Here is a 13,520-nt window from a genome sequence, read left to right on the forward strand (position 1 = left end):
AAAATGAGAAACAGGCACAGCTCAGAGCGTTTAAACTGATGTTTTGTGTTTATGATTTAAACCTACTGATAGTTGTGTGTGAGATGAGATTTGGGGAAATATTTGTCAGTTTTAGACCCCAAACGAGTTACAAATGTCATCTTGACTCAATTTGATTGTTAAAACTTTTAATATACCATAAATGTGTTATGAGATGACATAATAAAGGACAAATGCTCAACAAGCCTTTTTCACAGAAGACATTTTAACGTGTCACAGTAGGAAAAAGCACAGGTGAAAATTATTAATGATCACAGCTTACTGGGAGACTTAAATAAATCTTCGTCATCGTTAATGATATTAGTAAAACCTGTGCTTTTCCTATGATGAGTCTAAATGTCTGCTGTGAAGAAGGCTTACCTGTATTTCCAAAAAAGAAAAGAAGTGAATCGATCATGTTCCTTTTTAAAGTGAGTTTATTCAATCAAATATCCATGCTGGTATAGCTGACGTGTGTTGAAACAGATTGTTATTTGCATGGGGTCATGTCTAAATGATGCTGGTACAAGTTCTTCAGCTTTTTCACAGCTTACAATGGATTTGAATAAAAATATTGTTCTTCAGTTAGAGAAAGCTGTATGTCATTTCAAAAGTACATCCCCCCCACCCCAAAACCCAATAAAAAAAAAAAAAAAAAGCAAAACAAAACATTTCTTCTTTTTTTTTTAAATAAGGCAGGTACTTCGGGTTGAGTTCTCACTAAAGGGTGTGGCTAGTAACATCAATGCTAAAAAATCATCACGGCAGCAAAACAGACATGCTCAAAATTCATTCAAACAGCTGCAGGCAACACATCTGTGACACAACCAACATCCATGAGGCACACCGCTGAGTCACAAACCCATTTTCAGTGTTAAATTAATGCCGTCCGTCTTTGTGAATGTAGCCCATTCAACCAATCAATGATAAGAAAAAAAATCTCTCCGAACCACTGACTGAAGTATTTCTTTGCTAATCTATAAAGGGATGAGAAGAAAATTACATCACATACAGAAGAAATTGACAAAAATGACAGCAGCCTTTACCTCTTAAGTTATGCAGAGCCACATAAACAGGAACATCAAACAAAGTCAGATCAAAAAGACGATTTAAAAAAGATTTTCTAACCTTCTGCGTACACCAGCAGCTCCACCATTAAACAAGTTTTTAATCAATGATGGCCAAATATTCCAAACCCTTAGATATTATATTTAAAGTTCCCTATTTAATTGGAATTTTGTGTGTGAGGGGGGGTAGGGGGGATACTGGAAAGAAACAAGACTTGTGTCTTAAGACATATTGAAAAGTACAGTAATAAATATCAGAACCGTTTCACGCATTTAGCTGCAAAACACACTAAAAAAAATGACCTACAGTATATTTTTCAGACACACAAATACAGTACCATTAGGAACAAAATCCAGAGAAGTCAATAAAATTGACCTGAAACAAAAAGAAAAAGCTCACATTTCAAATTGATGCAGTTACTGATACAGGTTTTTGTTTATTCAGCCGCTGTATCCCGAATACATGCTGTGATATAATCCCCCAGACCCTTTGAATGTTGTTCTCAGTTCTCTTTGCACGATTTTATTTAACTGAGACACATTTCACATCCTACTGCAGAGGAGACGATAGAAGGTTACCTATGGATTTGTAAAAAGAAATGCTTTCGACCAGTGTTGTACTTCTGCAGCTTTACTGGGGCAGCGTATTCTCAACTTTGCAAAAGGCTACTGAAAGTAGTAACTGATAGCTTTCCTGCAGGTGAGTCTGAGTGACGATGACTAAATTAACAAAAGAAAACTGACCTTGGCTGTTGTAATAATGGGGAAGCAACTGAGACCGTGTCGTCTTTCAAAGCAAGCAAGCCGTTTTTACGCTATAAAACTATCTCTAGACAAAAAACACAGACCAGTTGGAAAACCTTTTAGTACAAAACTGAAATCAAATCCAGCCTGGCTACTGTTTAATTCATATTTTTTGTGTTTTCCTGCTCTGTTTGTGAACAGAGCACGTCATTCTTACTTTATTTAGCCACTTTTTTGCCTCTAATTTAACAGCCTTGCTAACTAGACAGGACACCATTAACATGCAAGTAACCATTGACTGTATATTATAAAGCTGCACATGAGAACAACAGTTACTACAACCAAACATGTGGTTTGAATGTTATGTTAAAAATATCCGCTCCAGAAACAGGTTTATAACGTGACAACAGCTCACTTTCTTTATAAAATCCAAGGTTATACTGTACGTACCGCAACCCATCTGATTTGAAATCTGGGCCTCAAACTGACCTATAAAGGAAACGTTTCGCTTGTTTAGGAACTCAAAAAAAATTGTGCTTCATTGATGCAAATACATTCTTCATCAAAAACCACTTGAATCAACATTGTCTGTACGAACTCGGTGACATCTACACTACTTATGAGGAAAATACTTTGGATCAGCCCACCCAAAACCCCAAACTCACACTACTGGAATAAATATGATCTGGCTTTTAAATGTACAGGTAACTATATACTTTTAACAAAAACATGTATATCAATGCACCAGTTGGATGAGTCCTTCCATGAAGATATCCTTTTTGTGTGTAATGTTATTTGACAGTGTTTGTATGTGTGTGTACGTGTTTATAGTTTGACTTTTAAAAGATATTTTTCTCCAGAATGCTTGAGGAAAAAAAATGTTTCTTTCTTTATATCCAAGAAACATCCTCTTAACATTTCTAATTTAACTGAGACCGAATATCTCATCAAAGCAGAGAAACTTCTGATCACAGAAATGATATGAGAAGGGATATAAATAATTATTCTTCAACTGCCTCTGCAGTGGGGATACAATAATAATCGTTTGGACAGGAAATCTGAAAAGTTGCCAATTGTATCCGGTCATGTTTACTTATTGATTATCATACATAGATCCATGTCAGTGAAATGAAATGACATGCCAGTCCCTTGTAACGAGGAAGAAGAACTAAACAAAACTCACAATGTCAAGGCATCCTCTTGTATGTCAAACTGGTGTGTTTTAAATGTGAGTGAGCATGTCAGGAGCGTTGTACTGTAGGAGTATCTCAGGCATAGCATGACTTCACATTCAGGATGTTGATGATTTTTTTTTTTTAAAGAGTTTTCACCTCCAGGTGAACTGAGAATGTTCTTGATGACACAAGTGCCGGGGGGAGCCGCTTCGAGTGAGGCGAGCTTCCCGGTCACCAGGTTGGTTTAACTGTGGTAGTTCTCATTGTCTAGCTTGGGCTACCTGTGTGTCCAGGTAAGGAACAGCGAGAGGTCGCTGACGACCTCTTGATCAGTGTGTGTGTAGCAGCCGTGAAGAGACTCGCTACTGAAGGACGAGGCCAACCTGAAACACAGAGGTTTACCTGCTGTTAGATGTGTTTTTACAGAAAGAATAATTATAAATGTGGAGATTCATTCTTAACATCGGGGACACATCTCTGTGATAAAATATTCTGAATTTCAAGTTCACTTGCTCACTTTTTCTGGACCTTTTTTTGGACCATATTCCACTGTTTTCTTTGGCAAATTAAACTTGCTTTTGCTTAAAAGGATAGGTTCATAATTGTAGAAGTCTGTCTTAAACAGTCAGGTGTCCATATAGACACTGAAACAGGTTTTCCTCGCTGTAATCTTTCCTCCTGTTCATACTGGCTGTTCAAAGATCCCCTTCAAATGTGCTTTCAATGTAAGTGATGGGGGGCAAAATCCACAGTGTGTCCACACAGTCATTTCGTGTATAAATGTGTTTAAAAGTTGATCTAAAGCTTATATGAGGCTTCAGCAATCTGAATTAGTCATATCAAGTGGATATCTGCCACATTTACAGTCTTTTTAGCATCAAATTCCCTCTTTGTGTTTCCCTGTTGAGCTGCGGTTAAAGTATAGTCACAAAAAAATTGACTAATTTGGACTGAAGCTTCATATTGGCTTCAGATAAACTTTTAAATATATTTTTGTGGATTTTGGCTCCCATCACTTACATTGTAAGTACAATTTGAAGGGATCTTCTAATGGTCAGTATGGACAGGAGGAATGATTATGCAAGAAAAAACTATTTCAGTTGTCATTTTGGCACCTGACATATCTTATATGTTTTAAGGAAGTTTTGAAAAATTGTCAACTCATCCTTTAAGAGGGCTGCAGGGGAACAGTCAAAAGCCAGTATGTGAACCTTGAATTTATAGTATTTCAAACACAAAAATAATTAAAGCTGCAAGCAGCGATGATCGGGCCCTCGCACCCCAGCGCATGTCGAAGTGACGCTCAGTCGAAGGGCTTTTGTCAGTGACTTGTTGTGTAAAGTTTGAGGCAGATCCAACCATGTACACTCAAGTTATATCAATTTCCTCTGTCATGGCGAAACATCAAAACTCAACGCCACGCCACGGCCAAACCATCATGATCATACACTAGTCTAGATGACACACACTGATTTTTAAGTCCTTACGATGGATTCTGTAGGAGGAGTTCTTTAAAATACAAGGTATGCGAAATGGCCAAGAAAAGGCGAAAATGTACCATTTTTTTCAAGATGGCCGACTTCCTGTTCGACTTACAATAAGGCTTCAAGAGGCTTTTTTGTGCGTGTTGACATTATACATGTGCCCTGTGAATTTCATCTTTCTACGTTAATCTGGAAGGCGGGGCTGCAATTTTGAAATTTTAAAGGGGGCGCTGTTGAGCCATTTTGCCACGCCCATTCAAAGCGACCACAGAGGATTTTAGCTGACCTCACTCTAGACATGTGTGTCAAGTTTCATGACTGTAGAGCAATCCCTTCTCCCTGAAAAACAGTATCATATTTCATGGCGAAGGATGTGTCACCATGGTAACAGCATTCAGTTTTGGGTCATGAGCTGCCAAATGTAGCATCACCAAGGTCTTGTTTATTAGCTGACTTAATTTCAGGTGCATCAGCCAAATTTCCTAGGAGTAATTAGACAAAGTACGACGCATGATACTTCCTGTTGCCAGTAGGTGGCGCTATGACTTTCGCTAAATATGAGACTGAACATGTGTTCAGATTGGGACTCTTAACAAGCATATGAAATTTGGAAAAGATCAGACCACGTGGAGTCAAGTTATAAGGCATTGAAATTTCATGGCGTCACATCGAAATTCGCCGCGTCGCCATGGCAACACCTTTCAACGAAGGGTCACCAACTTCATAATATAAGATCTCCAAGGTCTTGAGGCTATTCTCAGTAAATTTCAGCTGGATTCGATCACCGTGCTGCCCACAGGGCGTCAGAGCGTAAAACATGTAACTTCCTGTTGCCAGGAGGTGGCGCTATGACTCATATTCTTTATTGTCACATGGACCCGTTCAGGGCGGGACTCTTATGAAGCACAAAAGGTTTGGCTCTCTTAGGATCATGTATGCCGGAGTTATAGCCGTTTCATTTTTCATGGCGAAGGATCGAAATTCGCCGCCCAGCCACGCCCCCTAGGAAAGACTAATGAGAATTGTTTTAACAACTTTTAATCTCCTATGCCTGTAGATGATACGGACCGAATTTGAAAGTCCTGGGGTCAAATCTCTAGGAGGAGTTCGTTAAAGTATGCGGGCTGGAAATGACAAAATCGGTGCAAAATTTCAACTTTGATACAAAATGGCCGACTTCCTGTTGGAGTTAGGCTATGTGTCCTTGAGACTTTTTGGTGCGTCTGGTCATGATACATATGCATACCGAATTTCGTTCTCCTACGACAATCTGTATCGAGGGGCTCAATTTTCTTGACTTTCTAGGTGGCGCTGTCGAGCCATTTTGTCCCGCTTTATTTCGAGACCCATAAAATATCGAAATTTTCGCCAGTCCTGACATCTGTGCAAATTTTCATGAGTTTTCGTGCATGTTTAGGCCCTCAAAAATGCGTTTGTTTCGGAGGAATAATAATAATAATAATAATAATAATAATTCCTTCAGTTCCAATAGGGCTTCGCACCGGTCGGTGCTCGGGCCCTAATTATATTTTGCAATGAAATGAATGAGCACAAACATAAATTAAATGTGCATTACTGCTGATATCAATACTTTTAAAACTACGACGTTAAAGCATGATTTCTCACAATTGAGCCTTTGTGGGCTGGGCAGCGAATGTGCCCCCCTTTATGATGACTACTAATCCTGTTGCCTACAGTAAATTAGTCCACTTAATTTGATTGTGCAACTTGCAGAGGCTTTGGCATAACAAGCAGCACAAAGCTTTTTTAAAGATTTTGAAGGTACAGGAAACTCAAAATCATGAATTTGTAGCTAAATAGGTTTCTTGTTGAGTTGAACTCAGTGAGGCTGCTCTGCTCTGTTGCCATAGCAACCTACAGCACTAGCCTTGTTGTTTCCACAGTTCTCTTGATTTCATTTGCATCTAATTGTAACGCCTATACTGTCCTGACGTCTGGACGTATGTGGTGATTATAAGTTGCTGTTTGATGTTTTCTGTAACATCTAATTTTTTGCACAGTACATCACATGTATACCAACGTTCAGATATGGAAGACATTTGATTCTAAATCAGGTTTCCTGTAACTTTAAAATAATAGACAACTTCCACTGCCGTGTGGCAACATTTGTTTCTCAGACAAATCCTGCTTCTGACCTTATCGGGGTCCATAGGGGGACATCTCCAGTTGTAGAGGTAATACTGCAGATTTCCATCTCCTATGCCAAACTTGAGCTTCTCCAGAAACACCTTATTCTCCATTAGATCCAATGCGTTGAACACATCAAAACCTTTCTGTTAAATCACACACAGAACAAGAAATCACAAACTAAATGTCATGATGAATTACGTGGTAGCAAGAAAATCATAAAAAGCTAAAGGTGCTTTCAGACAATAGTGGTAACTGCTACGTCTGACACACAGCAACATCAATGTTCAGTTGACACAAGTCTCCTGCTGCAGCTGCCAGCTACCTCCAGTCCTACTAATGACCTGTATTGTACGCTACAGGATGATGCTATCCACCAACAGTATACTTTAATCATATCACAGAGCCAAAAAGAGGAAATGTTTATCAATAAGACATGATTAATATAGCATGTTTTGAAAGTAGTTTCTGAAATTAGTCCCTGCATTGTTTCCTTCAGTATAGTTTCTGTTGTCACTGTGGTCACACAGGGAGCCATAAATATGTTAGACTATTTCTACAACTCTGATGGCAGCATCAATTAACTGTATGCCTTCATGTGAGCAGCAGCTGCCCTCTCTCTCCTTACTGCTGTGTTTACATTGAAAACAACAGAGGCAGCAGCAGTAACCACTTCCTGTCTGAAAGTACCTTAACAGCTAACACATTAGAAAGGTTTCTCAGTAGCAGCATGTGCATCACAACAATAGAGCGTAACATTACCAGTTTGGCCAGGATCAGTGCATCATTCATTAAATCCAGTAGTGGGGTTTGTGTATGAACGTTGTAAAAAGAGTACGCAGCCTTCAGGCTCCTATGGAGAGGGTGATGCATCACAGTAGAGGGCAGAGTGTAGAAACTAGTGAAATCTGTCAGAACGCCACCAGCACCCTGAAAAAGAAAGAAGCTGTTTAAATGGACAGAAGAGTCAACAAACAGGCGATGAGATAGTTTGAGGCATTAAACTGATTCCAAATACCTCGACTACATATGTGTCAATTATGTTTTCCTGTGGCAGGAACCAGTGAGCCACCTCCTCTTCTCCCATAGACGGTGCGAGCTGGAAACGTCTCAGGTATTTCTGTAGCAGCTCAGTGACCTGGCGGATGTCACGCCTCTCCATCGGCCGCAGACCTGGGGTCTTGATGCTCTGCACGGGGCGGAGAAAGGGAGAGACAAAGTTGCTACAAGTTCCTGCAATGACATACGTGTTGTAAAGAGAGATCTTGGACTGATAGGTAAGATTGTTTACATCTGGTAGTCTGTAGAGTTTCATGGTTCTTTGCAGGGTCATGTTTCTGCTCAGGTGGGAGAATTTAACTTCCACAAGCTTTCTGGGGTTCAGAGAACGATGCCAATACCTGAACAGAAAGAGAGAAAAATAGAAATAGAGAAAAACAATTAAGGTCCCTCTCCATGAAAGGATGTGTTTTTCTTCTTGTTCCTTAACTTGGAGGTTTGTGTGTACCAGTCAGAATCTTTTAAGTATTTGTACATTACATCATTTTTATTGGTTTTAAATCTGACACAATGTCCTGTGTGTTCTCCTGTTTCATGGATTAAAAAAAATCTCATAGTTTACCTGCATGTGGACACAGGTTTAGGCAGTACAACTCCTGCTGTGTACACTGCCTGAAATATTCCTTCTAAGTTCACTCGCCGTGTGATTTCTCTGATTAGCACTGGAGCAACACGCTTTGAACGCAGCTTCTTATGGACACACAGGAAGTTGATTTCAACCATCCTCTTCAGCCTAAAGCAGCAGACAGAATTAAGAGTACATAAAGCATTAGAGTACGAGGGTTTCCATGAACTCCTGTCACTGCCCTGCTTCAAATGTATATATGATCAGTTGTGAACGCTCACGTGTCATAAATGCGTATATCTGCAGGGATGGCACTGATGAAGCCAACAAGCTTCTTATTTGAGGACACTCTCACTCCGCAATGCCACTGAGGTAACCAGCCAGGTGGACGTAGAGCCCTGAGAGGAGAGAGCAGACAGTTCCATACTTTGGCAGCTGATTCAACATCATCAAAGCGATACACAAGCACAATGTCAGAACTGAAAGCTTACCATTTGAGAAAGCTTGGCGAATAATCAAATCTGAACATGTTATCGTCGTCCTCCACATAGTTCTCATTTAATAATGTGTACAGCTCCTTCAGCTGGAAAAGACACAGCCAGTTAGTTATTTTGTGTTTCGTTTCTACTATTGTTTTCGTGTTTGAGATGATCACTGTACTCACTACATCTGCATTGCTGAGATCCAGAGTGTCCCACATGAAGCCTTGAGGTAAGGAATATGGCTCCTGTCTGATATTCTCTTTGTCAGCTTCAATTGGCCCGTGACTCGTCACCACCTCATCTGCACAAACAGCACAGTCATTGTCAGACTATTTAAAACTGTTTTCCAGTCATCTCATTTTGCTCTGGTAGCACTTTCAAGTTGATTAAACCCCAAAACTGCTGACAGCATCACTCAGACACTTATAAAAATCTGCTTCTGTCAGTCCGGTGTTGACCAGGCAAGTCTGTGGCACCTTCCCGTCGTGCACAGACCTGATACTTCGGCCAATAGTTGTCATGGAAACCTGCTGAACCTAATGCCATGAAGCATGCCTAGTGAGTATGCCCGGACCCCCACTGGACTTCACAGCTGACATGTTTTCGGGATGCTGGCTTCTAGCAGCACAGACGGTGTCAAGATAAAACCAGTAGATGGCACTGGTGCACAGAAACAGCAAGATAATATGCAACCTTCTGCTGAGGATAATACAGTTTGAATTGGGGATGCAAATTTTAATTAAGTGCTGTATTCATCCATTAAGAGCTTATGAAGTACCCAACGTATGCATTTCCTCAATGAAAGCTTTATTCAAACATGACATGGACTATTTTTGCAGCACAATTAAAATCTGTTCTTAATCTCTCTGCCTGTCATTAGTCAACAAATGTCCAAAGATTTATGTGCACAGTAAGTACTTACTTAACTTGGGCACTGGCTGTGTGTCCCAGAACTGGTACTTGTGCTTGGCTGCCTCGTCAATGCTCTTTGCTGGACCCTGGCAGGACAGCAGCTCCATGGCTCTTTGGATGTCCTGAAGTTTCTGAATGGGCAAGCCAGGATTCTGCATATAGAGAGGGGACACATACACAAAGAAGAGCAAAGACAGTGAGTGGTCTTTAAATTCGAAGACAACACAAATGAACCTCTCTCTAGGTGTGTGACATGACATATAGCAGCATTTAAGAATTTGGCCAAAGACAGAATATCCTACATAATCCAAACATGGCCAAAAGAGGACATGTGTGAGATTTATACCTCTTTCACACACATGCATGTTTAACACTTAGTATGAGTTTGTTTGCACGCACACTAGTATCCCTGTTTTGAGTTTTACTCTGGCTATGATCATTTTCGGAATATGAAATTTAAATGTAATATGAGAAACCTGGTTACTGATTTCCCTGTAAACATTATTTTAACAGCATATAAGTTTCTAGTGTTCTGTGTTTGTAGTGTTCCCGATAAGTTGTAGTTTATATGTTTCTGTTGATTTTGTTTCTCATGGCCATAATTGGCAGCATCTGTAGGCTACGAATGAAACTTGAAATCTATGGAACTTTACCGTTTTTTTCTAGATCCAGGTCTGCCTGACTGGGTTACCTCCGCAGTTGAGGAGGAACCCAGTTCAGTTCTGCTAGAGTTGCCTTTTTTAACAGCAAAGTTTAGATCATCACTACATTGTTTATCATTATATTTTCTATGTTTTAGTCTGTTAACCTTACAAGCTGAGGAAGCACCTGCCCAACTGGCAAGGCAGTTATCAGAAATTTGGATAAGGTGTTTACAAGCCACAGTATCCCCTTTTCCATGAGAGTACTCCAGGTAGCGTAATCATATCCAGGTTTCTGAAACCGGGTTAACATCCTCCAAAACCATAAGCATGACTGGGATACTAATGTCCATACTCTGTTCTTCAGGGGTTTTTTTTTAGCTTGAAGCCACAACCATGATCTATTGGGGTTATGAGCAGGGTAGAAGCCACGGCTGGATAACTCTCATAATTGACCCATTGACACTGAAGTCAAACAGGTTTGTCCTGAATTATTGCTCAAGTCCAAAAGGAGTTTTATCCTTCTTTTCCTCTATCCTCCTCCTCCCAGTCTCTTGTCTACAATAAGCCTGAGCAGTGTCTCAGTTGGTTAGTGGGTTAAGGTGTATAAATATATATATCTGAGCCACTGAACTGGTTGTATTATGGTTGTATTTAGATGGGTTTTCATCGCACCTTGATCTCCTGAGAATCAGAGGCAGAGTCAGACTTGGCTCCCCCCGAGCTTGGCTTTTCTTTCTTCCTCTTCTGCTTCTTCTTCTTCCTCTTGGCCCCTAAATCTCCCCCCGGACTCCTACAAACGTAAAAACAAACGTATGGCACATCATTGTTGAACAGGGAGGGTGGGTGGCTGACTTTGTTTGACTCCTTAATACACAGACACCAGAAGCAGCAGAGAGCTAACGTTAGCTACCATAGCAACGACTGACAGTTGAGCTAAGCCAACGGTAGCTAACGGTTCGTCTGAACGGCTGGCTGTCATGATGCCATTCAGCCGGGATACATGTCAACGTGAAGGCACACACGGTTAAAACGGCAGAAAAAAATGACAGCGCCATTAACGTTTCATATAAACACTTCTCTTATGGTTGCTGGCTTGAAATGACGGCCTTGTAGCAGACTGCTTGGCTGTGTTTGTATCGGCTAACTAGCCAGCTAACCGCGCTAGCCATCCCCGACCGAGCACACGCATAAACAGGCAGCGCACAAACAGGCTGCCTGAAATAACGTTACTGCGTTTCCCAGCCGGACTGGACAGGCCATCCTCACCCTTGCATGTGCTCATTCTCCTCCTCGTTGTCTCCGTCTATCCCGCAGGTATCCTGGTCGTCTAGCTCCAGGCTCTGCTGACTGGCCGCGGATTCACTGTCCTCCGCCATCATAAAAATGTGTGTTTTTAAATAAAAAAATAAAAAAAATAGTCAGCCACCGTCTGATAGAGATCACGGGCAACGGGCGAGAGATGGAAAAACAAAGAAAATGCGAATGGAAACAACACCGCCTAGAGGCCAATAGAGGGAAAACAGATAAACTCCCACCCTGAATTATAGTTCACTCAAATCCCACTGTTATCTAGTTCCCTTTTAAGATAAACAGACCTCTATTAACTTTATAATCTGTAAATCAGTGTCCTTTACATGTGTGGTATCAATACCGAAGTTGTCAGGCAAAAAAAATGTAAAAAATTCCTCCAAATTCTAATTAAAGGACTGGTTCACAATTTTTTTCAAGTCTGTCTTAAAACAACAGTCAAGTGTCCATATGAACAGTGAAAGGTTTTCTTTGCTGTAATTATTCCTCCTGTTCATACAGTTATTAAAAGATCCCCTTCAAATGTGCTTTCAGTGCAAGTGATGAGGGGCCAAAATCCACAATCATTTAGTGCAAAAATGCATTTAAAGTTTATCTGAAGCTCGTGTGAGGCTTCAGCAGTCTGAGTCATTCATATCAAGTGGATATCTGCCACATTTACAGTCTTTTTAAGCATTAAATTCCCTCTCTGTGTTTCTCTGTTGAGCTGCAGGTGGAAGTATAGAGAAAAAAAAAGAGGGACTTTGGCACTAAGAAGACTGTAAAGTTGAAAGATATCTACTTGATTTGACTAATTTGCCTCATATAAGCTTCAGCTTCCTGCATGTTTTAGATATTTCCCTCTTCAAACACACCTGATTCAAATGATCAGCTCATCATCAAGCTATGTAGAAGCCTGATAACGACTCATTCATTTGAATCAGGTGTGTTGGAGCCAGGAAACAACATGCAGGACCAGGACTGAAAAACACAATGGTCAGTGTGAATAAGAGGAATGATTATAGCAAAAATATTTTTTAAACTTTCATTTTGGTGCCTAACTATTGTTTTAAGACTTGAAAAATAGTGAACTTGTCTTTTAAGTACAGCACCCCTGGCAGTTTTAAACCAACCAGTGCTCCTGTGCTGAAATAATACCTGGCCCCAGATTTACTGTGAATCAATTTGTGGTAATTTGATTAAATGCAACTTTATTTAGCAGTATGAACCATGAGAGCACAACATAAACTAAAACATATCGGTCTTAAAACTAGATTTTGACAAAGGACCACTCTATAAGACAGTTTCATAACATTAGATAATTCAAAAACTATCTTTGCTGATATTGTACTTTAGTGGTGTAGATTCACATACAGATGTGCAATTAATCAAATTACCAGAAACCAATTAACATGTTTTGGGGAGGGCTTTATGTTCTAGGGTATTTATTTGCTATCATATTTTACTTACACAAAGAGACTAAGTGAAAATACTCTAATTCTTTTTGGTTATCAAAATATTACCACTGAACATTTTTCAAAACTCAAGCCCATGGATACACAATATAAAGTACAAACAACATACAACAATGACAAAACAATGGCACTCAGCTGGAATGATGTGAAACATAAATGACTTAAACAGAGGTTGAAATAACTGTAAAAAGGCACCTAATTCAGATATAACTTTTGTCTCATCCCAGTGTAACAAAAAAAATAGTACTTTAACAAGTACTTTTCCTTAATATAATGTTAATTCATAACACATTTTCCTTTTAATATTCCCAAAGTATTGTCACATTAAGGTATTTCATTACACATATTGAGATGTTTGATATCGCAAGCATTCAATCCTGACAATCTGTCATGCGGAGGTTCCTAAAGAAAACACAATCATAATAAATGTGAAGCATCAATGACCAGACATGAAAAATTG

At 39.8% G+C, this 13,520-nt stretch overlaps 1 protein-coding gene across 2 annotated transcripts; it reads right to left on the reverse strand.

Annotated features, from left to right (window-relative positions):
- Positions 1–437: 437 nt before the first annotated feature.
- nmt2 (N-myristoyltransferase 2) lies at positions 438–11,807 on the reverse strand. 2 transcript variants are annotated; one of them, XM_067601519.1, is made up of 12 exons: positions 11,565–11,807; positions 10,971–11,088; positions 9,665–9,806; positions 8,925–9,043; positions 8,752–8,843; positions 8,542–8,658; positions 8,258–8,428; positions 7,928–8,036; positions 7,655–7,825; positions 7,399–7,566; positions 6,645–6,782; positions 438–3,387 (listed from the first exon to the last, which is right to left on the reverse strand). In XM_067601519.1, the coding sequence occupies exons 1-12, from the start codon at positions 11,675–11,677 to the stop codon at positions 3,367–3,369; spliced, it is 1,479 nt and encodes a 492-aa protein (XP_067457620.1). In that variant the 5' UTR covers positions 11,678–11,807; the 3' UTR covers positions 438–3,366. The 2 variants fall into 2 exon arrangements, with proteins under 2 accessions (XP_067457620.1, XP_067457621.1); XM_067601520.1 differs by lacking the exon at positions 11,565–11,807 and adding an exon at positions 11,209–11,495.
- Between the last annotated feature and the right edge of the window lie 1,713 nt (positions 11,808–13,520).

Source organism: Thunnus thynnus, chromosome 10 (genome assembly GCF_963924715.1).
Source record: "Thunnus thynnus chromosome 10, fThuThy2.1, whole genome shotgun sequence".
Classification (NCBI taxonomy): domain Eukaryota; kingdom Metazoa; phylum Chordata; class Actinopteri; order Scombriformes; family Scombridae; genus Thunnus; species Thunnus thynnus.

What these genes read in the sequence shown, in the direction of transcription:
- nmt2 (XM_067601519.1), bottom strand. Translation starts at nt 11,677, where the DNA reads ATGATGGCGGAGGACAGTGAATCCGCGGCCAGTCAGCAGAGCCTGGAG. An exon ending in ACAGCCAGTGCCCAAGTTAA is followed by an intron (nt 9,044 to 9,664) that starts GTAAGTACTTAC and finishes CTGTTTGTGCAG; the next exon opens with ATGAGGTGGTGACGAGTCAC. An exon ending in CCCCTATGGACCCCGATAAG is followed by an intron (nt 3,388 to 6,644) that starts GTCAGAAGCAGG and finishes TCTGTGTTTCAG; the next exon opens with GTTGGCCTCGTCCTTCAGTA.